This window comes from Portunus trituberculatus, chromosome 40 (genome assembly GCF_017591435.1).
Source record: "Portunus trituberculatus isolate SZX2019 chromosome 40, ASM1759143v1, whole genome shotgun sequence".
In the NCBI taxonomy this organism is placed as follows: domain Eukaryota; kingdom Metazoa; phylum Arthropoda; class Malacostraca; order Decapoda; family Portunidae; genus Portunus; species Portunus trituberculatus.
This window is the reverse complement of record NC_059294.1, coordinates 9,437,501-9,465,000: the sequence shown is the minus strand read 5'-3', so window position 1 is coordinate 9,465,000 and position 27,500 is coordinate 9,437,501. Positions and strand designations below refer to the sequence as shown.

At 44.6% G+C, this 27,500-nt stretch overlaps 2 protein-coding genes across 18 annotated transcripts in view; one reads left to right on the top strand and one right to left on the bottom strand.

Annotated features, from left to right (window-relative positions):
* The window catches only part of LOC123516353 (mediator of RNA polymerase II transcription subunit 20-like), a 34,028-nt gene extending 13,195 nt beyond the window's left edge, over positions 1-20,833 (bottom strand). The window contains exons 1-2 of the mRNA XM_045275647.1: positions 20,691-20,833; positions 7,397-7,536 (exon numbers count right to left, since the gene is read on the bottom strand). Coding sequence (XP_045131582.1) covers positions 7,397-7,536; positions 20,691-20,704 — 154 coding nt within the window. The 5' untranslated portion in view covers positions 20,705-20,833. The remainder of the gene's footprint in view (positions 1-7,396; positions 7,537-20,690) is intronic.
* Positions 20,834-21,208: 375 nt separating this feature from the next.
* The window catches only part of LOC123516350 (early endosome antigen 1-like), a 199,011-nt gene continuing 192,719 nt past the window's right edge, over positions 21,209-27,500 (top strand). For 6 of the 17 annotated variants that reach the window (XM_045275634.1, XM_045275636.1, XM_045275631.1 and 3 more), the window contains exon 1: positions 21,215-22,385. In XM_045275634.1, coding sequence (XP_045131569.1) covers positions 21,567-22,385 — 819 coding nt within the window. In that variant the 5' untranslated portion in view covers positions 21,215-21,566. Of the gene's footprint in view, positions 22,386-27,500 lie in introns of all 17 variants that reach the window. The other 11 variants (XM_045275639.1, XM_045275637.1, XM_045275641.1 and 8 more) reach the window with 4 other exon arrangements.

Below are 27,500 nucleotides of genomic sequence, written 5' to 3'. Positions count from 1 at the left end.
GGTGGTACAGTGGAACCATGCGTGTTTTGGGGTCCGAGGGGTCTCCAAGCGCACGGGTTCGAATCCTGTCCACGGTCAGAATGTAGGTTGGGCTTCCTCACTCGGGGCAACGGTCTCTTAGCGGGTGGGCTTTGAGATAGGAGGCACCCCGAAAAGTATCTCCTTTAGCCCAGAAATTCCCGTGAAAAGCCCACATGGTATAAATAAAAATAAATAAATAAATAAATAAAGGGAAAACTAATATTTGGTGTTATTTTGTGTGTTTTCAAGAGGGATGCTTTGGATGCGTGAGTGAAGGGTATTTGAGAAAGGAAAGGAAATATGTTCAAAATTTACATAGTTAGATAAGAAAAATATGTGTTTTGAATGTTTTTGGTGTATTTTCAAGAGGGATGGCTTGGATGAGTGTGAGTGAAGAGTATTGTAGCAGGGACAAAGGAAAAGGAAATACGTTCAAAATTTAATTACATGAGAAAAATGTGTTTTGAGTGTTTTTGGTGTGTTTTGTAGATGGATAACTCAAATAATGGATTGGATACTGGATATGAGGTGAGGGTGGAGTCTGAGGGGACTGAGAGGGCCAAGTAAAGAGCATGGTAGCAGTAAGGGTTCAGCATATGGTGGAATGGAAGAGAGACACAAGGATCTAGGCGTGAGTTACTGCAATGGGTGCTGGCATGGGTGGTGGGGTACGAAACACTGCTGCTGGGAAGGGAATGTAGAGGCCAAACTTCTTGTGTATCGCCAGAATTGTCACTGGTGCTGCTGAGGTTGAGTGTCGTGTCACATATAATTCTACACGTATCTTCTGTATTTTTCCCTCAATCTACTCCTTTAACCCTTTCAGAACCATGACGCATTTTCATATCTATTCTGCTTACTATTAGGTGATTTCATACAGCTTCAGATGCTTATGTGGGGATTAGAATAATGAAGACTCAGGTCATTAATCTTCTGACCTGAAAAGACCCTTCCTAATCTAAATAAAATCACCCAATCATGCCCAAAACTCAAGGTAAAAAATGCGTTCCAGTACTGAAGGGGTTAATCTCCTAGGCCTCTATCAGCTAGGAAGTTCAGGACGAAGATGAGTAGACGAGTGGACTTTTTTTCACGTAAGAAGGGAAAGCTGGCCAAGGACAATAAAAAGAGTAAGATTGAAAGACGCCAAACACATGAAAGGAAAAAGTGACACGTTAATTGACTTTTAAATCTTGACTGTAGTTTAGCAATATAGATTAATAGACAGAAAATTAGAGCAACACACTGACGACTTAAAGAACATAAATATCGAGAGAAAGATAAGTTTACAGCAATGGGCAGAAATGAACCAAATTGTGAGTAGCATATAAATTTTAACCTCTCCAGTACTATGACGCGTTTTCATATTCATTCTGATTAATAGTGAAGACTGGCCATTAATCTTTTGACCTCTATATACCCTTCCTAATGCCAATAAAATCGTCTAATCATGCCCAAAAAATCAAAGTAAAAATGCTTTTCAGTATCGAAAGGGTTAAATCAGACTAATGATGACGACAATGATGAAGATATAGATAAAGAAATGACTTGGCATGAAATGGGAATGAGGCAAATAATGATAATAACACTAATGAAGGAGATGTGTGTGTGTGTGTGTGTGTGTGTGTGTGTGTGTGTGTGTGTGTGTGTGTGTGTGTGTGTGTGTGTGTGTGAGAGAGAGAGAGAGAGAGAGAGAGAGAGAGAGAGAGAGAGAGAGAGAGAGGTGAGAGGGGAGATCCGCGCGTGAGGTCATGAGTATTCAGCGGGTGGAGGTGAGCTCTGAGGGGACAATGAGTGAGAGGAGGTGGCCGGGAGGGGAAGAGAGGAGGAGGGGGCACTTTTGAATGGGTGGTGGTGGTGGTGGTGGTGGACGACGAGTGGCCCGCGGATGCCACTCTACAATCTATTGATTCCGGCAAGACCTGCAATGACCTCTCTCTCTCTCTCTCTCTCTCTCTCTCTCTCTCTCTCTCTCTCTCTCTCTCTCTCTCTCTCTCTCTCTCTCTCTCTCTCTCTCTCTCTCTCTCTCTCTCTCTCTCTCTCTCTCCTCAAATACAATTTCTCTCTTTTCATCAGTAACTTTTCCATTTTTTTTCTCTCTCCCTTCCTTCCTCGTTTTCTCCCCTCCTCTTCTCCATTTATATTCTCCATTTCTTTATATCTCTTCTGTATCCTTCCCTTGTATCTCTTATCTCCTTGTTTCCTCTTTTTTCTTCCCTCCATCTCTCCATCTCCCTCTTCCCTCCAGTTTTCCTCACCCTAATGGGCTATGTTTTGTCTCCATGTCCTCCTCCTCCTCCTCCTCCTCCTCCTCCTCCTCCTCCTCTCCCTCTAACAGTTACAATAATTTTCCTTGCCCTCCCTGACCTCCCCCCACCTTCTCTCTCTCTCTCTCTCTCTCTCTCTCTCTCTCTCTCTCTCTCTCTCTCTCTCTCTCTAAGTCCAAGGCAAAGACAGGTAAGTCTATGGAAATTCCTGAACTCCACTCTAAGCCAGGTTGTGATGGTGGTGGTGGTTTTGGGAGAGGGGAGAGCGAGGGGGTGAGAAAGGGTACAGTGAGGGGAGAAGGGAGAGTGGGGAGAAAGTGGACCCTGTGAACTTTAGTGTGAAGGTGCTCGAGGGGAAAGAAGAGGTGAAGGAGGGAAGAAAAAGGAGCAGGAGGAGGAGGAGGAGGAGGAGGAGGAGGAGGAGGAGGAGGAGGAGGAAGGAGGAAGCGAAATAATCAGGACCAGAGAAGCAAAAAATAGTGGGAGGTTGAAGAGGCGATACAAAAGGAAAAGAAGGAAGGAAGGAAGGAAGGAAGGAAGATATGGTAGGAAAACAAAACAGGAGAGGCGACGTGAAAAATAAATATATAACATGAATGGAGGAGCAGAAAAGCCGAGAGAAAGAAACACAGTAAGACTTTGATGAGAAAAACGTACGACCATAGAAATGAAAGAATGAATAAATGAACAACGAAAGAAGGAGGATAAACTAAAAAAAAAAAAAACAGTAGAAAAGGAAAGAAAAGAAAGAAATAAGGCAATAACAGGAATAGAAACTACACAGAAAACTGAAAGAAAATAGCAAACTAGAAAAGAAAAATAAGATGAACAACAAAGAGTAATTAAATATAAAAATTAATGGACAAAGAATGAAAGAAAAAAAAAAGAGAAAAAGAAAGAGAGAAAGGGAGAGGGGGGATAAGGGCAGGTCAAAAGATCCTCCCCGCCCTTCAGTCCTACGGAGCCCTAATAGTGAAGCCCCACGGAGCCAGGGGAACACGCAAGCCCCAACACGCAGCCTACAAGAGGGTGTGGGAAAAAAGACACCAAGCTGATAAGACAAGGAAAGCGTACATAACAGGGAGGGAGAGGGGCGTGGAGAGAGAAAAGCCTGTTAATGAGGGAGGGAGTGAGGGCGCCAGTTCGTCAAAAGTCAACATGTCAGTCAGTCAGTTAGCCAGTCAGTCAGTAATGTAGCTACTTAGTATTCATTCATTCATTCAGTCAGTCAGTCAGTCAGTCAGTGAATACGTCATCAATTAATTTATACAGTCAATCTATCATTCATGCAGCCACGCAACTACTTACTCATTCATTCGCTCTGTCAATTATTCAGTCAGTCAGTAAGCCAGCCAATCAATAAACCACCTAATCAATCAATCAATCAGTCGGTCAATCAGTCGTCCAATCAAGCCACACAAAGCCAAGAGAACAGAATCTTAAGACACCCAATCTGTGACTCACTAAAGCCAACATTCCACTTAGCAGATAAGCATCAATGAAAACACAGCCATCTGATAAGCCAAGCTGGGCCGCGATAAGGGACTTGAGGCCATAAAAGGCGATGGAAAAGAGCGCCATTCAGATAAGAAGAAAAAGAAAGAAGAAAAAGAAAAAAGATAAAGAAAGAAGGGAAGGAATAAAGACGTACTGAGAATAAGTTTAAGAAAAAAAAAGGCAGATTTCTAAAGGTGAGATGAGAGAGAGAGAGAGAGAGAGAGAGAGAGAGAGAGAGAGAGAGAGAGAGAGAGAGAGAGAGAGAGAGAGAGAGAGAGAGAGAGAGAGAGAGAGAGAGAGAGAGAGAGTATTAATTGAAATGCAGATATCCGGTGACACAAGGACGAAATAAGAAGAGGAAGGAGGAGGAAGGAAAGGAAAGGAAAGGAAAAAGGAAAGGAAGGAAAGGAAGAAAGTAAGAAAGGAAGGAAGGAAGGAAGCGACGAACGAACGAACGACGAATAGGGGAAATAAAAGACAAAAGTAATGATGGAAGGAAGGAGGAAATTAGAGAAAAAATTTGAAAACTGATGAAAGGAAATTAATGTAAAGGGAAGAGAGAGACGGAGGAAGGAAGCAAGGAAGGAATAAAGGTAGGGAGACAGGAAGAAACGAAGAAGAAAATGGAGGTATGGAAGAAAGGATGGATGGATGGATGGATGAACAGAAGGAGGAGGAGGGAAGGAATGGAGAGAGCCAGGAAGGGAGGGAGGGAAGGAAGGAAGGAAGGAAGGAAGGAAGGAAGGAAGGAAGGAAGGAAGGAAGGAAGGAAGGAAGGAAGGAGGGGCTAGGTAGGGACATGAGGAGGCGGGGGCATTTCCATGGGGGCGTGTGGCGGGGTGACACAGTGAGAGCCATCAGTGAGGAGAGGGGAGGGCCAGAGGAGTGCCAATCACCATAACCACTCATCCGCGTACTCTCTCTCTCTCTCTCTCTCTCTCTCTCTCTCTCACGCAAACAAGGTCACTGGGTAACTCGAAATATAGTGTCCTAATATCCCCCACAACCAGCTGCGACCAAACTGATTTACACCTCTCTCTCTCTCTCTCTCTCTCTCTCTCTCTCTCTCTCTCTCTCTCTCTCTCTCTCTCTCTCTCTCTCTCTCTCCTGCATGAATATTGGACGCATTACGTGTGTAGTCCGCGGCAGAAAGATCGGTACAGCAGTAATTGGTAATTAAATATGAACAAAGAGCCCAATGAAACGCTTTGTTCTCCGCGACACACCACCGCTGCCTCCTTTACTGGCGGCCGTTTCTTTTCTTCCTCTCCCTTCCCAAAGGTGCGTCGCCTGCGGTACGTCACGCCAGCAACGGGAACAATGACGCCACGGTGCATGAAAGACCATGAATGATGCACCTACCAACCAACACCAACTAAACCCTGACCAACTCCATCCACCCCTGTCCAACCCAACCCATCCCAGTCCATCCCAGCCCACCATAGTCTATCCCAGCCCACCACAGTCCATACCCCCCAGCCCAACCCACCCCAGTCCATCCCAGCCCACCCCAGTTTATCCCAGCCCACCCCAGTCCATCCCAGTCTATCCCAGCCCACCCCAGTCCATCCCAGTCCATCCCAGCCCACCCCAGTTTATCCCAGCCCACCACAGTCTATCCCAGCCCACCCCAGTCCATCCCAGCCCACCCCAGTCTACCCAAGCCCACCCCAGTCCATCCCAGTCTATCCCAGCCCACCCCAGTCCATCCCAGCCCACCCCAGTCCATCCCAGCCCACCCCAGTCCATCCCAGCCCACCCCAGTCTATCCCAGCCCACCCCAGTTTATCCCAGCCCAGCCCACTCAAGTTTAGTCCATCTCGACCCAGTCCATTCCGGTCCAATCCAGCAGACCGAAAATGCAGGCACCCCATCCTCACCTCACCTGCCTCCCTTCCTCCTCCCCTTGCATAGGATTTCGCCAGGCGCCCCGCACGTCAGGGTCATCGGGGTCCAGACAGCCTGAGCCTAACACGTGTGAGGAGCGGCGAGGCGCGTAGTGGGGCGGTATTTACTCGCCTCCCGGGGTGTCAGCGCGGAGGGTTCACAGTGCGGGGTATTCCTCATGACGTAATTGCAAATAAAAACGCCACACAGGTATTTATTTCCGTGATGGACGAGACATTTAAAGTTCAACAAAAGCCACCAGCAGCAGTAACTCGAGGCAGTGAGTGCAGGTGGTGTGGTAGTGGCGAGAACCCCTTGCCAGGTAATGAACAACGGCTTAAAAGGTCTGCCGCGTAGTGAATAATGCGAACAAGACACTCATCATCAGGTACAGGCACGGCCAGCAGCCAGCACGGCACCCATGGCCGTGAAGGGAAACGTGTTCTCATCACAAAACAGTCTTCTAAACCTACGATCTTGACAACACATATTCCGTTGATCTCTCTCTCTCTCTCTCTCTCTCTCTCTCTCTCTCTCTCTCTCTCTCTCTCTCTCTCTCTCTCTCTCTCTCTCTCTCTCTCTCTCTCTCTCTCTCTCTCTCTCTCTCTCTCTCTCTCTCTCTCTCTCTCTCTCTCTCTCTCTCTCTCTCTATATATATATATATATATATATATATATATATATATATATATATATATATATATATATGATGATGATGAACCTGTGTGATGGTGTATAGCGGAACCTGGAAGAAGCGGGCGCTCCCCAAGGCAGAGCAATCTTGGTCCAATAAGGCCGCCCCCGCCGTGCATTAGCCCTGGTATCGGCACGGGAGGTATATTACTTTCGTGACCAATCATCGTTCAAGAAGTCGTCTTCAGCCTCAGCGTGGAGGTCCTGACAATATTTTGGTGCAATCCGCCCGGCGCTGTCTGCCTCCCGCTGCGGGGCTGCGGCAATACTCTCCGCGTCAGGCCGGCTTAAACCTGCCTGGCCGCGGCGCCCCAGCCCGCCACAGTAGCTCATCCGTCGTGATATGGAGACAATCAATAAGCCCCGCTGGCCGCTGGGGGGCACCGCCGGGGCCGGGCTACTACTGCCTAGGCCCATTTAAAGCATGATACAGCAGGGCGCTGTGCCGAGTTCACGCCCTTAATTGCTTCTATAACCACCACCACCACTACTGTAGCTCTCCCCTGACCCACCACTCTCCCTTCCCCCGCCCCGCCGCTCCATTCCCTCTCTGTGGAGACTAAATTCGCCCTCTACCTCGCTCCAGAATTCACGCCGGCTATTCAGTCCAACCATGTACTATTTACTCGTCACATGCGCATCTGGCAAGCACACACACACACACACACACACACACACACACACACACACACACACACACACACACACACACACACACACACACACACACACACACTACTACTGCTGCTTCTCCCGACCATAGCACCTCTCCTGATTAGAAAATAACACGATTTAACACGTTACTATTAAACTTGGCTTCTCAATAACTAACACTATTAAACGTTAAACTCTACCTTACCACACATTAGTGACACATCATTAGCCTTTCCCTCCCTTCTCCCCCAAGGCACCTGTCACCTGTCTCAAGAATAACACGATTTAACACGTTACTGATCTTGTGCTACGATACCTAACATTACTAACATACCGCTAGTCTTGTCCTGTCATCCCTCCACCCCTAGCACTCTCACCTGTCTGGGATACGGTGTAGCAAGTATCACAGTCGACGGTGAACATCCCACACTGGACGGCATCCAAGTGCATGATTCGCTTGTGTAGTTTCTCCGTCTCCAGGCAGCCAGAGCGAGACGAGTCCGGGAAGATTTGTAACCTGGGAGAAAGAGAGAAGTAAATGAAGAGATGCATGGAGAGAGAGAGAGAGAGAGAGAGAGAGAGAGAGAGAGAGAGAGAGAGAGAGAGAGAGAGAGAGAGAGAGAGAGAGAGAGAGAGAGAGAGAGAGAGAGAGAGAGAGTTGGTGAAGAGATGCTTGGTATTCTATTTGGCAAAGATAAAGACTGAAATAATTAAATATAAGGGCACAGAAGGTTGTTGTTGTTGTTGTTGTTGTTGTTTCGTTATTTGTTAGATGGGAATTTCTTGTTTGTGGATTTGGTTTTCACTTATCTGTGTTTGGCGAAGGTAGAAACTATAATGTACGTGAAATGTATGGGTATATAAAGGTAAAGAAAGAAGGATTGTTTAGATTTGGCCTTAACTGTTCTGTGGCTAAAATCTAAGAGAACTCCTTCAGTACTGGAACGCATTCTTATCTTGAATTTTGGGTACGATTAGACGATTTTATTTATCATAGGAAAGGTCAATGAAGTTCAGAGGATTAATGGCCGGAGCCTTCACTATTTTAATCCCCTACATAAGTTTCTGAAGCTGTATAAAATCACCAAATAGTGAGCAGAATGAATATGAAAACATGTCTTGGTACTGAAGGGATTAAACATGAAGTATAAAGGGGAATAGGGGTGGAGGAGTAAAAAGGGATGAACAGGCGGGGAAAAGGAGAAGGAAGAGATGTGAGAGAAATATGAAGACAGTATTTCAGTTATAATGGCGGGAACAAATAATGCATTTTACTCTGCCTAACCACGAACAAATCAATAAATAAAACGGATTATATACAGGGGAAGGAAAGAAGAAAAAAAAGACGAAAAGAAAAAAAATATATATATGCAGGTAGTTTTAATTCTTATTACGAGGAACACTAATGATGTATTCTGGTGCATAAAAATTACCACAGAATATTTATACATGAAATTGAGGAGGAGGAGGAAGAGGAAAAGAAGGAGAGAAGGATGAGAGGAATTAAAAGGAGGTAGAAATCTGCGGCTATCATTCTTTCATCGAGGGAAAAAATAAAGAAAAGAGAGAGAGAGAGAGAGAGAGAGAGAGAGAGAGAGAGAGAGAGAGAGAGAGAGAGAGAGAGAGAGAGAGAGAGAGAGATACGAAGGATTGGCAGGTAATGGTAATATTCTGTTCCTTTTTTTGAAGGGAGGGGTGGGGAGAGAAGGGGATGGGAGGGGAAGGGAGGATATGCGAAGGAACGGAAGGATACAGGAAAGAAGAGGGAAAAAAAGGGGGAAACTGATCATCAATAGTTAGTTTTTATCCTATTATGCGCTTCACTGGGAAAGAGAGAGAGAGAGAGAGAGAGAGAGAGAGAGGGAGAGAGAGAGAGAGAGAGACGGAGGGAAAGGGGGGGAGAGGGAGATATAAAAGATGAAGATTGGTAGGAACAAAAAAATAACAAGCAATAAAAATTTTCTCTTCTCTCTATTGACGAAAGAACAAAGGAAGGAAGGAAGGAAGGAAGGAAGGAAGAAGAAGGAAGGAAGGAAAGGAGGAGAAGACGAAAAAATAATAATAATCAGTGTTTTCATCGTATTCTATTTGCTTAAGAGGCGCTGAGGAAAGGGGAGGGAGAGGGGAGAGAAGGAAGAAGAGGGAGTTAAGAACAGGAAGGAGACAGGAGGGACGGAGGGAGGGAGGGAAGGAGGGAGATAAAAGGTATTATGGTTTCTTGTTTTGCTTAAGGGGAGATGGAAGAAAGAAGGGGAGGAAGATGGAGGGAGGAGGGAAGGAGAGGGAGGGGAAAAAGGCCATTCTAGCGATGTGTTTCCTTATATATGCTATTTACTGAGATTACAGAGAGAGAGAGAGAGAGAGAGAGAGAGAGAGAGAGAGAGAGAGAGAGAGAGATGATCATAAGGTTATTCCATGTTCTCCTTCTTTACGATGGAGAAAAGGAAGGAAAGTAAGGAAAATGAGGGTTATTTCATATTTCCTCCTTTCGAGTGAGGCAAGAAAGGAGAAAAATATAAATAAAAATAAAAATAAAGAAGCACAAGATATCTTAATTTCTAGGGAAAGAGGAGGAGGAAAGCAATGAAAACGAAGGAAAGTGAGGAGGAAGAGACCAGGAAGAGGAAGAAAACACGTATTAATTTCTGAAGAAGGAAGGAAAAGTAAGAGAGAAATAATTATGCAAAATGTGAGTTGAAGATAGACAACAGAAAGAAGGATAAACTCGAGAAATAAAAAAAAAAAAAAAAGGAAGGAGGAAGGAGGAAAAAGAAAAAGAGAAGGAAGAGAAAGAAACCATACGTATAGTAATCTAAAGGAGGAGGAAAGGTAGAGGGAAAGAAAGAAGATAGAAATAGGCAAGAAGAGAAAGGTAAAACAGAAAGGGAAAAGAAAGTGAAACGAAAGAAAGAGAGAAAAACATTGGAAAGAGGAAAAATAAACACGAAGTAGAGAGGAAAGGTAAAAAAAGAAAGAGGAAAAGTAGAGAAAGGAAACGAAAGTGAAAATAAATAGAGAAAAACGCTGGAAAGAGGAAAAATAAAAACGTAGGCAGAGAGAGAAGGTAAAAAAGAAGGAGGGAAGGTAGAGAGAAGGGAGGTAGGGAAGTTAAGGCAACGGCAGGCAGGTAAAGGGAGAAGGGAGGGAAGGAAAGGCTTGGGGACATATTAATTCCTAAGTTTGTTTATTCAGGAGACGCAGGAAGCAGGGGGGTCGACGGCCGATAAATTGATCCTATTCCCTCCATAACCTCTATCATGTTTAGGCATATGTAAGAGAGAGAGAGAGAGAGAGAGAGAGAGAGAGAGAGAGAGAGAGAGAGAGAGAGAGAAGAGAAGAGAAGAGAAGAGAAGAGAAGAGAAGAGAAGAAAAGAAAAGAAAGAGAAGAGAGAGAAGAGAAGAGAAGAGAAGAGAAGGAAGGGAAGGGAAGGGAAGGGAAGGGAAGACAAGGGAAGACAAGGGAAGAGAAGACAAGAGAAGACAAGAGAAGAGAAGACAAGGGAAGAGAAGAGAAGAGAAGAGAATAGAAGAGAATAGAAGAGAAGACAAGGGAAGGGAAGACAAGACAAGACAAGACAAGACAAGACAAGACAAGACAAGACAAGACAAGAAAGAGAAGACAGAGAAAGAGACAGATGGCCATATTCAGAAACGCCTTGTTCTTTCACTACGACAATTTTCTAAGGCCACAGAGACGACTAGCAGGGTTTTCAAGACAGTTTCTCCTTTAAAAAACACTAGAAATATTACTAACCTATCATCAGAACCATAAAAATAGTCAAAATATCTTTAAAAAACATGAACATCTTCAACTAAAGTCTTTGGAAAGTAGTGATGGTGAGAGAGAGAGAGAGAGAGAGAGAGAGAGAGAGAGAGAGAGAGAGAGAGAGAGAGAGAGAGAGAGAGAGAGAGAGAGAGAGAGAGAGAGAGAGAGGAATATATGTATGCGCAATGGAAGCAAATCAGAGAAGCACAGGATGGAAGTGACACCAGCAGCAGGCGCCCTAACAATAATCCCTGAGGGCCCTGCACCTTGACAGCACCAATACCGCCACCACCACCACCACCACCACACCACCACCACCGCCGCCACACGCAGCCACGAGAAGAGCTGTCTCCGCCACAAGATCACAGACACTGCGACGAGGAAGCACACACCAACCAGTGGCCAAAGGGGTGAATGAACTGCTGTTGGTTTATCTACGAGAGAACTGCAATGAGAAACCACAGAGGAACAGAAGTCAAAAAGGGCGAAGAATTTACTGGTTTATCACACAAGAGCTGCAGTGAGGAATTATTTGGAAGGAAAAAGTCTAAGGGATGAATAAATTATGTTGGGGTTTCATACACAAGAGGCCTATAGGAATTAAGTAAAGGTATGTAGGCCTATGTATGTTTTTTTTTTTTTCGTCTTGGTCTAGCTTAGGTCTATCAAAATTGGTGAGTTCTAACAAGGAGCACACCAAATGACTAAACTGTTGTCACTATTACCTACAAGAGGTCTATAATGTGTGTGTGTGTGTGTGTGTGTGTGTGTGTGTGTGTGTGTGTGTGTGTGTGTGTGTGTGTGTGTGTGTGTGAAATATAACAGCATGGTTGCGGAAACTAAAAAAAAAAAAAAATTATAGTTTGAGCTAACCAGTCAACTAAGAGAGAGAGAGAGAGAGAGAGAGAGAGAGAGAGAGAGAGAGAGAGAGAGAGAGAGAGAGAGAGAGAGAGAGAGAGTAAAGAAAACCCAGCTAGCTATCTCTTTCCCCCAGCTAGGCAAACAGGGGCGTCTGACAATAATAGTTTACCCTCCATCACGTGAAAGAAAACCAAACGGGAAGAGAAAGAGAGAGAGCGAGCGAAAAGTAAAAGAAAAACAAGAAGTGAGATGGGAAACTGCAATAATACTACAAGCTGTCCGTCACTGGGAGAGAAAGAAAACCGAGAGGGAAGGAGAAAGAAAAGAAAACGTGTCAGAATAGATGGGGGACTCCAGCAGTACTACATGACCCGTGAAATTCATGGTGTGATAAAGAAATGTGTCTGTGATTTAAGCTTTTGTTTTTGTCTCTCTCAACGGAAGGGAAAGGGAAGAGAAAGTGTTTGCCAGTCATGTAATAAAAAATAAAGTATACATACGATATTGTCTCTTGAAGTGTGTGTGTGTGTGTGTGTGTGTGTGTGTGTGTGTGTGTGTTAGCTTACTTCACAAAGAAAGTAAAATAAAATAAAAACATATACTTCACTTATTAAATAGACTACGAGGTACACATTCCTGTTATATTAAGCAAAAGTAAAAAATAATAATAAAACAAATAATAATAACAATAAAATAAATGAATAAATAGGAAGAATCTGTTTTACGTATCATATCAACATGGAACTTTATTCTTTTCTTCCTCTCAAAGCGCGTGCTCGCGCACACACACACACACACACACACACACACACACACACACACACACACACACACATATCTGAGCTCGTTCCGTAGGGTAACGTCTGGCTGTCTCGTCAGAGACTGCAGCAGATCAAACAGTGAATTACACACACAGGAAAAAAAAGATGTTGCATGTTATTACAGAATTCATGGTAAACGTACATCTTTCCTCTGGCATCAAAATTTAATAACAAGGAAAATCAACATTACTGTGTGTATTCACATCAAATAAACATCGTGGAGCATCATTTTCCTTCTTCCCACATCCAATAGAAAGAATATAATGAAAATATATATATATATATATATATATATATATATATATATATATATATATATATATATATATATATATATATATAACTTATCAGGTATACAAGTTATTTCTTCTCACACCAATTAAAAAAGAAGACAAAAGGGCAGGGAACATTTACATATTAACTCCTTCAGTACATGACGTTTCCATATTCATTCTGCTTACTACTTGGTGATTTTACACAGCTTCAGAAACTCATGTTGCGGGTATAAAAATAATGAAGACTGTCCATTAATCTTCTGACCTCCATAGACCCTTCCTAATGTCAATAAAATGGTCTAATCGTACACAAATCTCAAGGTAAAAATGTGTCCTATTACTGAAAAGGTTGAATTGATAACGTAGCACATTTCACAAATAGTCAATGATGCTTCTAAACACCACAAAAAGGCTTGTATCCCTGTTTTTTTTTTCTCTTTTTTCTTTTCTCTACCAATCTTCTTCCTGGAACAACAAACTACAGCATGAGGAAAGATGTCTACGAGGAAGGAGACACAACGACCAAAATATTCATGTCCCTCTATATAACGTCCACTATTTTTGTTTTTATCTCTCTTCTCCCCCTTCAGAGAGAGAGAGAGAGAGAGAGAGAGAGAGAGAGAGAGAGAGAGAGAGAGAGAGAGAGAGAGAGAGAGAGCAGTCCCCTTCCTTCCCTCTTCAAAACATCCCGCTACAACCATATATCAGACAAACCCCCCGATGTCCCCTACCCTCTCTCTCTCTCTCTCTCTCTCTCTCTCTCTCTCTCTCTCTCTCTCCTCCTCCTCCTCCTCCTCCTCTCCCCTGCTTCCCTAATGTCTATGAAGGGGTCTCTTTAATACCAAATTATTATCCTCTTTTATGAGAGAACCTGTATTTTTATTTTTATTTTTATTTTCGTGTGGTGATAATTCATCCAAATAATTAGAATTCTGAAGGAGGAGGAGGAGGAGGAGGAGGAGGAGGAGGAGGAGGAGGAGGAGGAGGAGGAGGAGGAGGAGGAGGAGGATTGCTTATTACATTACTACGCGAAGATGAAGAACTGGAAGGAAAAAAAAGATAAAAATTAGGAAAATTCTCTCTCTCTCTCTCTCTCTCTCTCTCTCTCTCTCTCTCTCTCTCTCTCTCTCTCTTCCATGTATCCGTCTCCTCATTTCCCTCCTTCTCTCGACACTCCTCGTGCTTCTCTCTCTCACTCTCTCTCTCTCTCTCTAACTCTCTCTCTCTCTCTCTGTGTGTGTGTGTGTGTGTGTGTGTGTGTGTGTGTGTGTGTGTGTGTGTGTGTGTGTCTTAAAGTTTCGCTTTAAAAGAGGCGCCTTCGATTTCTTGGTTATTTTACGAGCAAAATAAAACCAATAATATATGAATAATAAAACCCTTACTTCCATGAGAGAGAGAGAGAGAGAGAGAGAGAGAGAGAGAGAGAGAGAGAGAGAGAGAGAGAGAGAGAGCAAATCTTGTGAAGCAATACTGATTAAAATTGCAGCTAGCCAGTCAGTCAGTCAGTCAATCAGCTCTGAGAGAGAGAGAGAGAGAGAGAGAGAGAGAGAGAGAGAGAGAGAGAGAGAGAGAGAGAGAGAGAGAGAGGAGGAGGAGGAGGAGGAGGAGGAGGAGGAGGAGGAGGAGGAGGAGGAGGAGGAGGAGGAGGAGGAGGAGGAGGAGGAGGAGGAGGATATAAAAGAACAATATTTATTCATAATCTTTGCTTTCTTTTCATCGGAAGTAAATTATGCCCTTCTGAAATTTGCATTAATCGTGAAATGAGAAAGTATGAAATAATATTAACACGGTGAACCATTTTTTTTTTTTTTTTACATTTCATGAAGAGAAAAATAAAATAATAAAATGTTAATTAACTTCCGAGCTTCCATGACCACGTAAAAAATGATGAAATGAGAGAGAGAGAGAGAGAGAGAGAGAGAGAGAGAGAGAGAGAGAGAGAGAGAGAGAGAGAGAGAGAGAGAGAGAGCAAATTTCTCGCCTAATTCATTTTATAATCTACTTACTCAACTAACCACTAAAAATACTAAAAATTCTGGAGAAAAGAGATGAACCACTTATGGGAAAGATCTCAAGAGGGTACGATCCCATTAACAGAGGCTTCAATTCCCTGCCTCGGGTATTGTATTAATCCCTTCAGTACCAGGACGCACTTTCATATTACTTTTACTTACTATTTGGTGATTTTACACAGCTTCAGAAACTTATGTGGGCATTTAATTAGTGAAGACTCTGGCCATTAATCTTCTGACCTCCATAGAGCCTTCTTAATGCTAACAAAATCGTGTAATCCCACCAAAAACTCAAGGTAAAAATGCGTCTCAGTATTGAAGGGGTTATCATCACTATAGGGGAAAAACTGAAGGTATACTGCCAACTCAACACCAACACACTAATATAACTCCTAGCAGAGAGAGAGAGAGAGAGAGAGAGAGAGAGAGAGAGAGAGAGAGAGAGAGAGAGAGAGAGAGAGAGAGAGAGAGAGAGAGAGAGAGAGAGAGAGAGAGAGAGAGATGCTAAAGGCATCCAGGGTGGCTTGCTACGACTCCTGGGAAATTACCTGCAGGACAGAAGCCTCAAGGTGGTTGTCAACGGGCAAACATCTGAGTCCCTGCCTGTGGAGGCATCAGTGCCACAGGGTTCAATTCTTGGCCCACTCCTGTGGAATATCTATGTGGATGATCTTCTCCAGCTACTGCCAGGAGTCAAGGCCTATGCTGATGACTGCACCCTCTCCTATACCTATCCACGCCAGGACAGTGGGCGGGCTGCTGAGGCCATCAATCAGCAGCTACGAGTGATAAAGGAGTGGGGTGCTCGCTGGCAAGTGACATTCGCGCCGGAGAAGACACAGGCAATGGTTGTCTCTCGGTCCCCAGCCGCCATGGCAGCAATGGCAGGAAAGTTGTCTTTGGCTGCTGCTCTCCCACTCCAAGATGACGTCAAGATACTTGGAGTGGAGGTGGATCGAGGGCTGAGGTTTGACAGCCATGTCAAATCCATTGCCAAGAAAGCCTCTCACAGGATCTCCGCTCTCAGAAGGATCGCCAGTTTCCTCGACAGGAAGGGAGACTGCTGCTGTACAAGGCACAGGTGCGGCCCCACCTTGAGTACGCAGCTCTCTCCTGGATGTCCTGTGCCGCCACACACAGAAGGAGACTGGACAGCATCCAACGCCGCGCCATACGGCTAGTAGATGCTGCAATACCACCTCACCCAGAGCCTGAGCGTCCCTTGATTCACTGGAACACCGCAGAGATGTGGCGGCAATCGTAGTGTTCCATAAGGCACAGGTGCAAAGAGTGCCACATCTGGCAGGGCTGCGTCATCCTCTGAGAGTCACCGCACGGAGCACGAGAACGGTGCTCAATGGTGGTGACGCCGTAGAGGTGCCGCGATCCCACGGGTGTCAGCATCAACGCACCTTCGCAGGACGCGTCTCCAGGATGTGGAACTTGTTCACGGCCGCGGTGCCTCACGTCCAGGAGATGAACACACACAGTGTCAAACTGATGGCACATAAGTGGAGACAGACACTGCCAACTCCTCTGACACTCTTTGTGACGTGACACTCAGTGTAGTGCAGTGCTAGTGAAGTGAAAAGAACAGTGCTCCATTTACATGCTGACCATCTTGTATATTTTCTATTTTTAAGTCTTGTAAATATTGTAGAGAAATAGATTGTAGTACCCTTAGAATAGGTAGCACACGACAGTGCGCCTTTGGGTACATGTTCTTCTGTATAAATTATGTTTAAATAAAAAAAAAAAAAAAAAAGAGAGAGAGAGAGAGAGAGAGAGAGAGAGAGAGAGAGAGAGAGAGAGAGAGAGAGAGAGAGAGAGAGAGAGAGAGAGAGAGACTATTCCCTCTCTCATATCCATATCTGAGGGTAGAGAAGTGCATTTTCTCTCAATAAATGTTGCATACACATTTAGTGCCATGATTCTTTGAAAAGTATTTGTAATTATATTTTCTTAACAAAAGCATATGGTGATTGAATGTGAGGTTATGAACTGATACTTTACAAACATCAATAAATAATTCAGTAGTCATATGCAATGTCTTACTTAACCCTTTGGCTGTCACATGGTACACCTTTTACCTAATTACAAATGACTCTGAGACATCTTAACTTATTCCGCACCCACACTTAATTTAAGAAACCAGTTAGAAATTGTATAGAGTATATTTCACTCATAAATTTCTTGGAGATGCTTAAAAATTCATTCACTGCATTATGGTGGTACTAATTGTCTTGCATCAAAGTGAAAGGGTTAATGTTCTTAGCAGTGAAGACTTTACTGTATCTTATCAAAGTGTCATATTCCTGCAGATGTTGACAGTCATGGAATGCCACATCTCTCTGTCTTCTGTCACTGGCAGCAGACAGCAAACCATTAAATAAATAAGACCTGAGCTGACAAGGATAAAGTTGACTTATGTTCCGTAAGTACTCATCAGTTTTTATATTCTATTATGTTTCTAAGGTAAAGCAACACAAACAAGGATCCATTGAGAAGTATTCAATGTATAGCATAATTCTAATCTAAATTCCATGAATGAAAATCTATCTGTCTATATACCAAGCTGAAAAAAACACACACACACACACACACACACGGCCCGGTAGCTCAGTGGTTAGAGCGCTGGCTTTACAAGCCAGAGGACCGGGGTTTGATTCCCCGGCTGGGTGGAGATATTTGGGTGTGTCTCCTTTCACGTGTAGCCCCTGTTCACCTAGCAGTGAGTAGGTACGGGATGTAAATCGAGGAGTTGTGACCTTGTTGTCCCGGTGTGTGGTGTGTGCCTGGTCTTAGGCCTATCTGAAGATCGGAAATAATGAGCTCTGAGCTCATTCCGTAGGGTAACGTCTGGCTGTCTCGTCAGAGACTGCAGCAGATCAAACAAACAAACAGTGAATTACACACATCATCACATCATCACACTCTTAGTGTCACTGGGCCCTAATGGAAAGGGATAGTCTTGTGGATCATATACATAAGTACATAGCAAGGTCAGACAGCATACACTGTTCTTTACCCAACATCTAGCTCCAGTTCTGAACCATAGCAAAAGCAAGGTATTCATCTATGAGGTCACCCACAGCCTAACTGGGTTCATATGCCAATTACCCAGATAAAAGTGCCCACAGTTCCCCCTCAGGAATAATGAGACTGCATAATTTTCTATAATATCTATATACACACCTACAGTATATAGCTACTATTATCATATACATCAGTGTAACAGTTCAGATTGCATGCTCATAAGATGACACTATTTCATTCAAAATGACAATATGTAATGCTGTTACTTTAGTGCTGATACTTATTCATGTTATAGTACAGCCCCCAAAACCCATCAAGTGTGGATTTTAGCAAAATAGTAGTAAGATTTCAGTATCATTGAACATAAAGCATAAGTTGGATGCCACTATGATGGCAAGGTGAGGCTCTTCAATAAAATCTGGCACAAGAAATGTACAAGCAGAGAACACATGGACAAACACTACCTGCAAGGTGTTCTCAGCCCATGATTAACTGAAATAAGTTAAAAGAATCAACCAGTCATGCAGTGAGAAAATCTGGGTGGCATCAATATGTCCTCTTGCACATTTCCTATGCCAGATCAGATGACTTTGAGTATAATGTGTTGCAGTGTTAAGTGCTCCACATGATTAAAACATTAGGCCCACAGAATTAAAACATCAACCCCACCGAATTAGAAATATACGTATCATGGTTTTGGGATGAGGGACCATTTTCATGTTTAACTGAAGATCTTCCTACTCCTGTCCACTTTCCTCCTTTGAAATTGAAGTGCATTTCACATCTCTTGTTTGTGTGGAAGAGAGAGTTAACCCATGAATGGATCAACTGTGATATTTTCAACAAAACTCGGCTGAGGAGTTTAGAATAAGCATAATAGTAAAAAGGAGGATGGAAGACAAATATAGAAATGAAGTAGTTCTGAGAGAGAAAGAGCCAGTCAAGAGGAGTGAAAGAAAGGAGAGATGATATGCCTGCTACCTAGTCAGGGATGTCCACCTTTCTTATCCTAACCAGCAATAAAGGCAGAGAATCAAATGTTAAAAGGAAAATTTTTTGATGAAAAGTATGAAAATCTATTTCCAGTTTTTTTTTGCATTTTTATCTTAAAAATAGCAAAACCTTTTATCTTGTTCTTCATTAATGAGCAATATTGTTTCAAATAAAATAACTACATTTATTTTGAAAGTTTAAAATTTCAAAATGCTCATGGTACAAAAACTAAAATGATCAGTGATCACTAGTTTGGAACCAAAAGCATCAGCAATACCGATAAATCATTAACACAGAAAAAATAATTGTTGTATAAATGATATATCGATATCATTACTGTGATAACGTCCACCTATGGTCTCTTCTCTGTGGGACACCAGAGCATGTGTCATGGCACCCAAGCTCTTTTCTCCTCACACAATCTGCTCACGTCTGACGTGCCTCATTCATTTCATGTCACAAGACACCACAACATGATAATGCTGCTAAAGCAGTGGTTCCAAACTTTTCCTGAACAAGTACCACTTGGATGTCCTGTACAGCCCCCACAGACCACCTCGATCCAGAAAAACTCAATTTCAGTAAATATCAATGCATTCACAAGTAGAACACATAAATGAACTAACAAGAAACACAACTCATTTTTAATGTGAGGGATGCATCTGTTTCTTCTCCACCAGCTGATCAATGCCAGATTATTTTATGTGAGGCAATAATAATTTTTCTGAAAAATTAATTAAATTTAACTAAAAACTAAAAATCCCATATGATCCTGAAAATGCTCATATACTATCTGGAGCTTTCGTGTACCACTAGTGGTACGCATACCACAGGTTGGGAACCACTCCCCTAAAGGCACCGCACACAGACTGATACTGTCTCAGCGCAATTCCCACCATGGTGTCCCACCATGGTGCGAGCAATAAAACATTAGGATAGTGTTCTAGCCTTAAGCCTCCCTGTGCCCCTATATATATTTTCTGCATGTAGGTATACTATATTGCAACTTTAATAAACCTTTCATTGTTATTACTATTATCACTTCTGGCTAAACACAATCTGTGATAAAAAAATAAAAAAAACCCTGGGGGCAATTCTCCCATCTGCACCAATATTTTCACAACAGTGGCACAAATGCATTGATTAGCTTTACAGAATTACAAAACTTCCCTTGCTGAATTACAATAATGCGATTGAGACGTTAGCCCTACAGGATTAAAAAGTTAGTCTTACAGGATAAGAAATTTAGTCCCATAGGGTTATGTTATCCACACTTGACTGAGAGATTAGTTATATTCAGATTAATCTAAGCCAAACTCTATTAGATTTCCACATCCAAAAAACCTGGAAGTACAAGAAAAAATAAGGTTTGCAGTTAAGGTTGAGTAAGGGCAATGTCTCCAAAATATCTGCAAGAAAAATTCACCACAGCATATATGAATAATCTAATGATGGCCAATTTCATGTTGAAGTTACTGATGTATTTTGAGTGGAAGATGCAGAACTAACTCATAAAAGAGAGAAAACACTCATGGAAAGCAATCATAATAAGAAATTAAACTACCTGTATAATGACTTGTTAACTAGTACATGGTAAACAGTTAGTGGTTCCCCGGCTAATAAGGTACTTAGATGAGGCCAGTTAGGCGATGTGCTACAGAACACAGAGTCAACTTAAGCTGAATGATTTATAAAAGGTTCGATATGACACCGCCAATGTGTCCAAAGAACCTACATGACTCGAGGCGAACATGCTGACAGGAAGTTTAGGGTTAATCTTTCCTTTTTTCATTCAAACTCAGACACAAGGCACGTTCCAGTGATGCCCGGGGTGATTTAAAGAACTGTGAGAGAAGTAAATAGTGAAATGGATATCAAAAAATGCTAGAGAGACGAATTGTACTCACACAGTCACTCCCATGGTTGTTTGTATTTTGGTGGTGAGGATTGAATAGTTACCCAGAGCCCCGACTGAAGAAAACTTGATCTAATGCCACCAAGGGCGTTTATAGGGGAGTACTGGTATATTTCAGTGCCTGTATTCAATCTATACACCCAGTCATGAGGGAAATGCCTCTATTTGTATTTATTCAGTGGTAGGACAGCATAGTTGTAAATGGTTGTATTGTGAGATCATCGTGCATGTGAATGAGAGCAGGGCGGCGCTGCCATCTAGAGGGAGAAGCGGCACCTTCCCACTGTCACAGTACTGCCATCTCTTGCCCGCGGCTGGCACTATGCTAACCACTAGTTATGAAAGATTTTCAAACGCTTCAAACTTCGGATTGTTCATGGAATATTTCTCTGGTTTGAGACATTACGCAAACTATGCAATTTTCATGTGACCTATTTTTCTCTCCTCGAGGCAGTCCGTGGCCCGAGGGCTGGCTTCTGCTGTGGCATTATCGCTTTACCATTGGCAATACTGTCAGTCACTCTGCGCCGGCCCACTCCATCCGCTGATGGGAAAAGCAGGTTGCCGTCACATTAAACTTGTTCTGTGATTGGGAGGGATTGATTCCTTGCACTGGTGGTCTAGAGCAATGTAAGTGTGGAGGGGAAGCGGCAGGATCGGCTCAGGTGTCTGTGGGAGGCGAAACAAAGGCAAGGTAACCGCAGCTAGAAGGCCATCCAGTGAGCCGTGGGCCCTCCCCTCACCCACATTGTGTGCCATTGATCGCGGCTGCAGTAGTGTCCCCTCGGTCAGTGCGAGCGGTGACAGTGACAGTGTAGTGAGGCAGTGATGGCAGTGTGTTGTGCATGGCAGTGATGATTATGGTGGCATGTCTCGTGACGTGTATGGTGGAGGTGGTGGGGGAGGCGGGGTGCCGAGCAGCCGGTCGCCCCGGCCCCAGCGTCGCGACCTGAACTCCGATCCTTACTACCTGGACCAGGGCGGCCACCACCGCGCCCACAGCCCCCAGCCGTCAGCAGCCGCGCGCCGCAGCCGCTCCGCCACCCGCGCCGTCTCCCCAACCCTGGCGCTGGACCACGGCGGGGCATACATGGACCCCCACGCCACCATGGAAGCGGACCGCCGCAGCGGATCAGCACCAGGAACTCACCATCGCAGCCGCAGCCAGAACAGAAGTAACGTGGGCCGCAACTACCATTCTCTGGACCGTGAGGTGCACGACCGTGAGTTTATGCCCATCCGTGACCCCCGCGACCGTAGCATGGAGCGTGGGGGTGCCATGGACCTTCACGGGGTGCAAGGGGGCCATATGACCCGCCGTGATCGTTCGCTGGACCGCGGGCCAATGTTAGAGGACGACCTGTACCGGGACCATCACTCGATGGGAAGATCTCGGGCCAGCCCCAATCCGGACCTGAGTGGGCGCCATGGGCAGACCGCGATGGGTAGTATGACCCGCGATTCTTACTTCTCCGAGGTACAGATGCACAATACTGACCTCCAAAAAGAACTCGGAAACCTCAAAAAAGAACTTGAACTGACTAATCAGAAACTAGGCTCGTCGATGCACTCGATAAAGACCTTCTGGTCGCCCGAGCTCAAAAAAGAGCGGGCCCTCAGGAAGGAGGAGAGTGCCAAGTACTCTCTCATCAACGACCAGCTGAAGCTCCTCAACTCCGAGAACCAGGTAAGCATCACATCTTTCCTCCACACGCCGCTCTGGCTTACTAATTCCAGTCATTACCTTAATCAACGTTTTAAGCCACTCTTATTTTAGGGTTTCCCGCCAGCCATCGATCCACCTTACTTCAGCCGCGTGGACCAGGTAACGCTACCAAGGCCTTCACCTTTTATTGTATTGTTTTGTGCATGTCGACGGGGGAGGCTCAGCAGGCCAGGCGGCGCTGTGCTGACTGCTGACGTAATTCAAGATTCATGCGTCAGCAGTTGCTCGAAAAAGGATAAAAAAAAAAAAAAGGTTACCGTCCCTTAAGGGTGCCAGAATTGTTATTTACTCTTCAACCATTTCCTTCCCCTCTCCTACTTATATTTGCCATTAATTTTAGTAATTGCTACTCCTAAGCGTAGAACCACCACCATCATCATACAATAATTGTTCGTAACCTCCCTAGCTCAGCACCGCTGCAGCACCATCAACACAGTCATTACCTGCAGCATGCTGACGTAAAGTCGGGAAAAACGAGGCAGGGAACGCACTCTAGCATGTCCTTCAGAAGCACAGGGCACTGTACAGGAACGAACTCACGAGCCGCATAGTACACGTGAGTGGCAGAGAGAAAAAAAGAAGTAGCGTTGGCACCCTCACACCTGCGTAGGGCAGGAGGCTGGCATACTTTTTTCCCACGACAGTTATTAAGGAGCGTCACTGAAGGAAACCAGATGTATTGCCCATATCCTGCTGGGTCACAAAGGCGTCGATGTCGTTAGTAAAGATTAAGTTAGCGGAAAGTAATACAATCTGGGAGGGCTGTTTGGTATGCCAGGTGGCAGTAGGCAGCCTCATCTCGCCCCTGCTGACGAGGAAATGTGCAGACCTTCTTTTGAAATTCCCTTGATGTGAGTAAATTTTTGCTTTGAAAATAAAACACAGAATAAAGCAAGGCATTCAAAGACAGACCCTCGCGTGTTGAGGAGAGACATACAGAGCTCCCATGAAGTTAAACATTCATACAAGAACGTGGCTCTGCAGAAACCTATGAGAGTTGGGCAGAATGTGTGTGTGTGTTAGTGTGTGTGTGTGTGTGTGTGTGTGTGTGTGTGTGTGTGTGTGTGTGTGTGTGTGTGTGTGTGTGTGTGTGTGTGTGTGTGTGTGTGTGAGTAACTCAATACGAGAAGAGTATTTACGTACGTAGCCTTTGTGTCTGCATCCTTATCATTCACCTCATCCTCCACACACAGGAGGAGAAACTCATCACTGCCCGCAGAGACGTACAATGGGAGGAGCTCGACAGGAGAGCCGTCCTCGAGAGCCGCTGCGGGAGGGGAGTGGTGGGGTGTTACTGAGTGCGGCAGGTGTTCCAGATCCTGATAATCAAATAACCAAACCCTCGTGAGGTGCCTTCCCAACGGCTCAATGGAAAAAGGGACAAGTAGTATCTGGGATTTTTTTAGAGAGAGAGAGAGAGAGAGAGAGAGGTGAATGTGTACAGAGAACCTCCCACTATACTTCAAGCCATTTCATCCTCTCTACTCGGCATTTCCCAACTCCTTTTCACAATCAGAGGGTGAAGTGGCGTGCCCGGAGCTTTCAGAGGGACAAGTGGATAGACGGGCGGGGAGGGCTTGGGAGGGACTCTAAGGGTATTAAGGGCGTGTTTGTGCAACTGGCTATGGGTATTGCCGCAGGGCAGGGTGTGTGTATCCTTGGTCCCGTGAGGTTTTGTTGCTACTGTTTGATGGTTGGGAGTGGTGGTAGTGGTGGTGGTGGTGTTCACGATGATGATGTATATATGGTTTTATTGGGTTATATGAACTGGTTTCTGTTTTTTTTTTTTATAATGTATTACCTCCTTTTCTCTTTTTAATCCTTTTCTCTCCTTTCATGGAATTTCTTGATGTATGTATCAAATTAATTCTTTTCCTGCTCCTCCTCCTCCTCCTCCTCCTCGTCCTCCTCCTACTACTACTACTCCTTTTCCTCCTTCCCTCTTCCTTCTTCGCTTTCTTCTTCATTATATATTTGCATAAGGTTAATAATTCAAAACGTGACACGAATAAGGTTTTTCTTTGCTGATGTGTGCCTTTTAACCAATGTCAAGAGCGATCATGAGAAGTTACCGGTGTGTGTGTGTGTGTGTGTGTGTGTGTGTGTGTGTGTGTGTGTGTTCACCTAAGTCGTCTGCTGATCACCGAGTAAGCTGTCCCCCTGCGAAAAGAGCCCTTGTGAGTGATTACGACATAAAACAGCGATCCTCTTTGTCTTGCATAGGATTCAGCGAAAAAAAAGAGTAATTAAGAATACAGAAACAAACACATACAAATACTATATAAGGGTGTCTGAGCGCGTCTGTTGGCCTGTCTGTGAGGGGTGTAGAGGCAGCAGGTGTGAAGCCGTACAGCTGCATCTTATCCGGTTCCTCACGACTGACACAAATGTCTGGATGTGATGTAGTTGTGAGTATAAGACTGGACTTTGAACTTTACTTGACACTACTAAAAGAGGAGAAAAGAGTATGCATTCATTACTAAACTGAAGAAAATAGATAGGTATTGCTTAGAGATATTATAATAACGAGTTTTACAAAGAGCTTATTGTACGATTCATTACTTTGAAAACTAGACCACCTAAAATTAGAAACACGAATGTCATGTAGAATTTAAAGAATGTGCCCTGCCTCTCTCTCTCTCTCTCTCTCTCTCTCTCTCTCTCTCTCTCTCTCTCTCTCTCTCTCTCTCTGAAGATCGTCCCGTGCATGTGGTGGTTGAGAGTGGGCAAAACTTTAATGAATTCAGGAATCAGGATGTCGTGAAATGAAACAGGAACTTGGTGTACCCTAATAACTTTGTGGCTAGAGAGAGAGCTAGACACAACCTCAGAGAGAGAGAGAGAGAGAGGGCTGCTGGGCTTAGTGAGTAGGGGGATGAAACAGGCCAAGGCTCTGAAGTCATCATTCCCTTGAGGTTGTGTTATCTTCTCTCGCACCGTTGCCTCGGCTTGCTGTTGTCGTTCGTCTCTCTCTCTCTCTCTCTCTCTCTCTCTCTCTCTCTCTCTCTCCAGCCCAGCCGCCCTCTTCTACCCAGAGTCAGGGTCGTATTACAAACAAACAATCACCAACACACCACGCCAAGTTACCATCGTTCACAATAATGATGCCCTGGAGAGAGAGAGAGAGAGAGAGAGAGAGAGAGAGAGAGAGAGAGAGTAATAGTGGTATATTTTGATACTCTTTAAAGATCACCTCGGTTACGTCATCACATCACACGCACACACACACACACACACACAGAGAAGAGGGGGCTGAAGTTTTCCTATTCTTCCCTTCGCTATTATGGCGTGTGTCCTCTCCGCCTCCCTTCCCTGTGCCTTAATCCAGTGCCTCCCGAGGGTCCCTTCGCGATGACGTGGGCGGAGGAGGAGGTTTGGCCGCCACCTGTTAGGGTGAGGTGAGGCTGCCAGGGGAGGGGAAAGATGGAAGTCCCCGAGAGAGAGAGAGAGAGAGAGAGAGAGAGAGAGAGAGAGAGATGTATTTGCTTCCATGCTCCTTCTGCCACTACGCTTATGTTTGTACTACTATTACTACCACTGCTACTATTACTACTACTACTACTACTACTACTACTACTACTACTACTACTACTACTACTACTACTGCTGCTGCTGCTGCTGCTGCTGCTGCTACTACTACTACTACTACTACTGCTACTACTACTACTGCTACTACTACTACTGCTACTGTTGCTGCTGCTGCTGCTGCTGCTGCTGCTGCTGCTACTACTACTACTACTACTACTACTACTACTACTACTACTACTACTGCTGCTGCTGCTGCTGCTGCTGCTGCTGCTGCTGACTGAGAGAGAGAGAGAGAGAGAGAGAGAGAGAGAGAGAGAGAGAGAGAGAGAGAGAGAGAGAATAATCTGGTTGACGTGACTTCTCCTCCTCCTCCTCCTCCACCTCCTCCTCCTCCTCTCCTTCTCCTCCTCCTCCTCCTCCTCCTCCTCCTCCTCCTCCTCCTCTTGCTCCTCCTCCTCCTCCTCCTCCTACTACTACTACTACTATTACTACTACTACTGCTACAACTTAGCACAAACATTCTTACTCCATTTTCTATTTACCTCAGCACTCCCTTGACTTGTGCACACCATTTTCTTGCCTCCATTCAGTTCCCTTGACTCTTTTTCTCCTTCCTCCTCCTCCTACTACTACTGCTACTAGTCCTCCTCCTCCTCCTCCTCCTCCTTTAGTCGCCAATCTTCTCATCTCCTCCCTCTCTCGGTCTCTGCCTCCCTCACTGTGTTCTCTCCCGCTCTCCCTTGCTCTCTCCCTCTCTCTCTCTTCCTATCCGGTCTTCCTATCCAGCGCCTGCAGGTTGGGAGAAGCTACCAGCCCCGCTCCAAAGAATATTGACTTATTGATCAACGCCTCCCCTCTCTCTCTCGCTCTCTCCCTTTCACTCTCTCCCCACGCTCCCTTTCTCCCACAGCAGGCCTCCAACCTTAACCTCCTTCGCTCTCTCTCTCTCTCTCTCTCTCTCTCTCTCTCTCTCTCTCTCTCTCTCTCTCTCTCTCTCTTTAATTTGTTGTTTTTGTTGTTCCTTGTGATGGTGGTGTAGATTTTTGTATTCTCTCTCTCTCTCTCTCTCTCTCTCTCTCTCTCTCTCTCTCTCTCTCTCTCTCTCTCTCTCTCTCTTCTTTTTCTCTCCTGATCTCCTTTTAGTGCTCCTGACCTTCATTTTTCCTCCTTCTTCTCCTCCTTCTTCTTCTTCTTCTTCTTCTTCTTCTTCTTCTTCTTCTTCTTCTTCTTCTTCTTCTTCTTCTTCTTCTTCTTCCTCCTCCTCCTCCTCCTCCTCCTCCTCCTCCTCCTCCTCCTCTGTGCATCTTTCCCGACCTACCTTCGTTTTTCAACTTCTTTCCTCCTTTTTTATTTATCTTTTCTTCCCCCCTCCGTCACTCCCCCATCCCTTCCGCTGACTCAAAACCAACTATTGTGTACTCTCTCTCTCTCTCTCTCTCTCTCTCTCTCTCTCTCTCTCTCTCTCTCTCTCTCTCTCTCTTCAGTGTGCGTAAAGAAAGGTCTTATCTGTTTCGTTTCCTGTATTAAATGTTTCTCTTTCAGCCATTG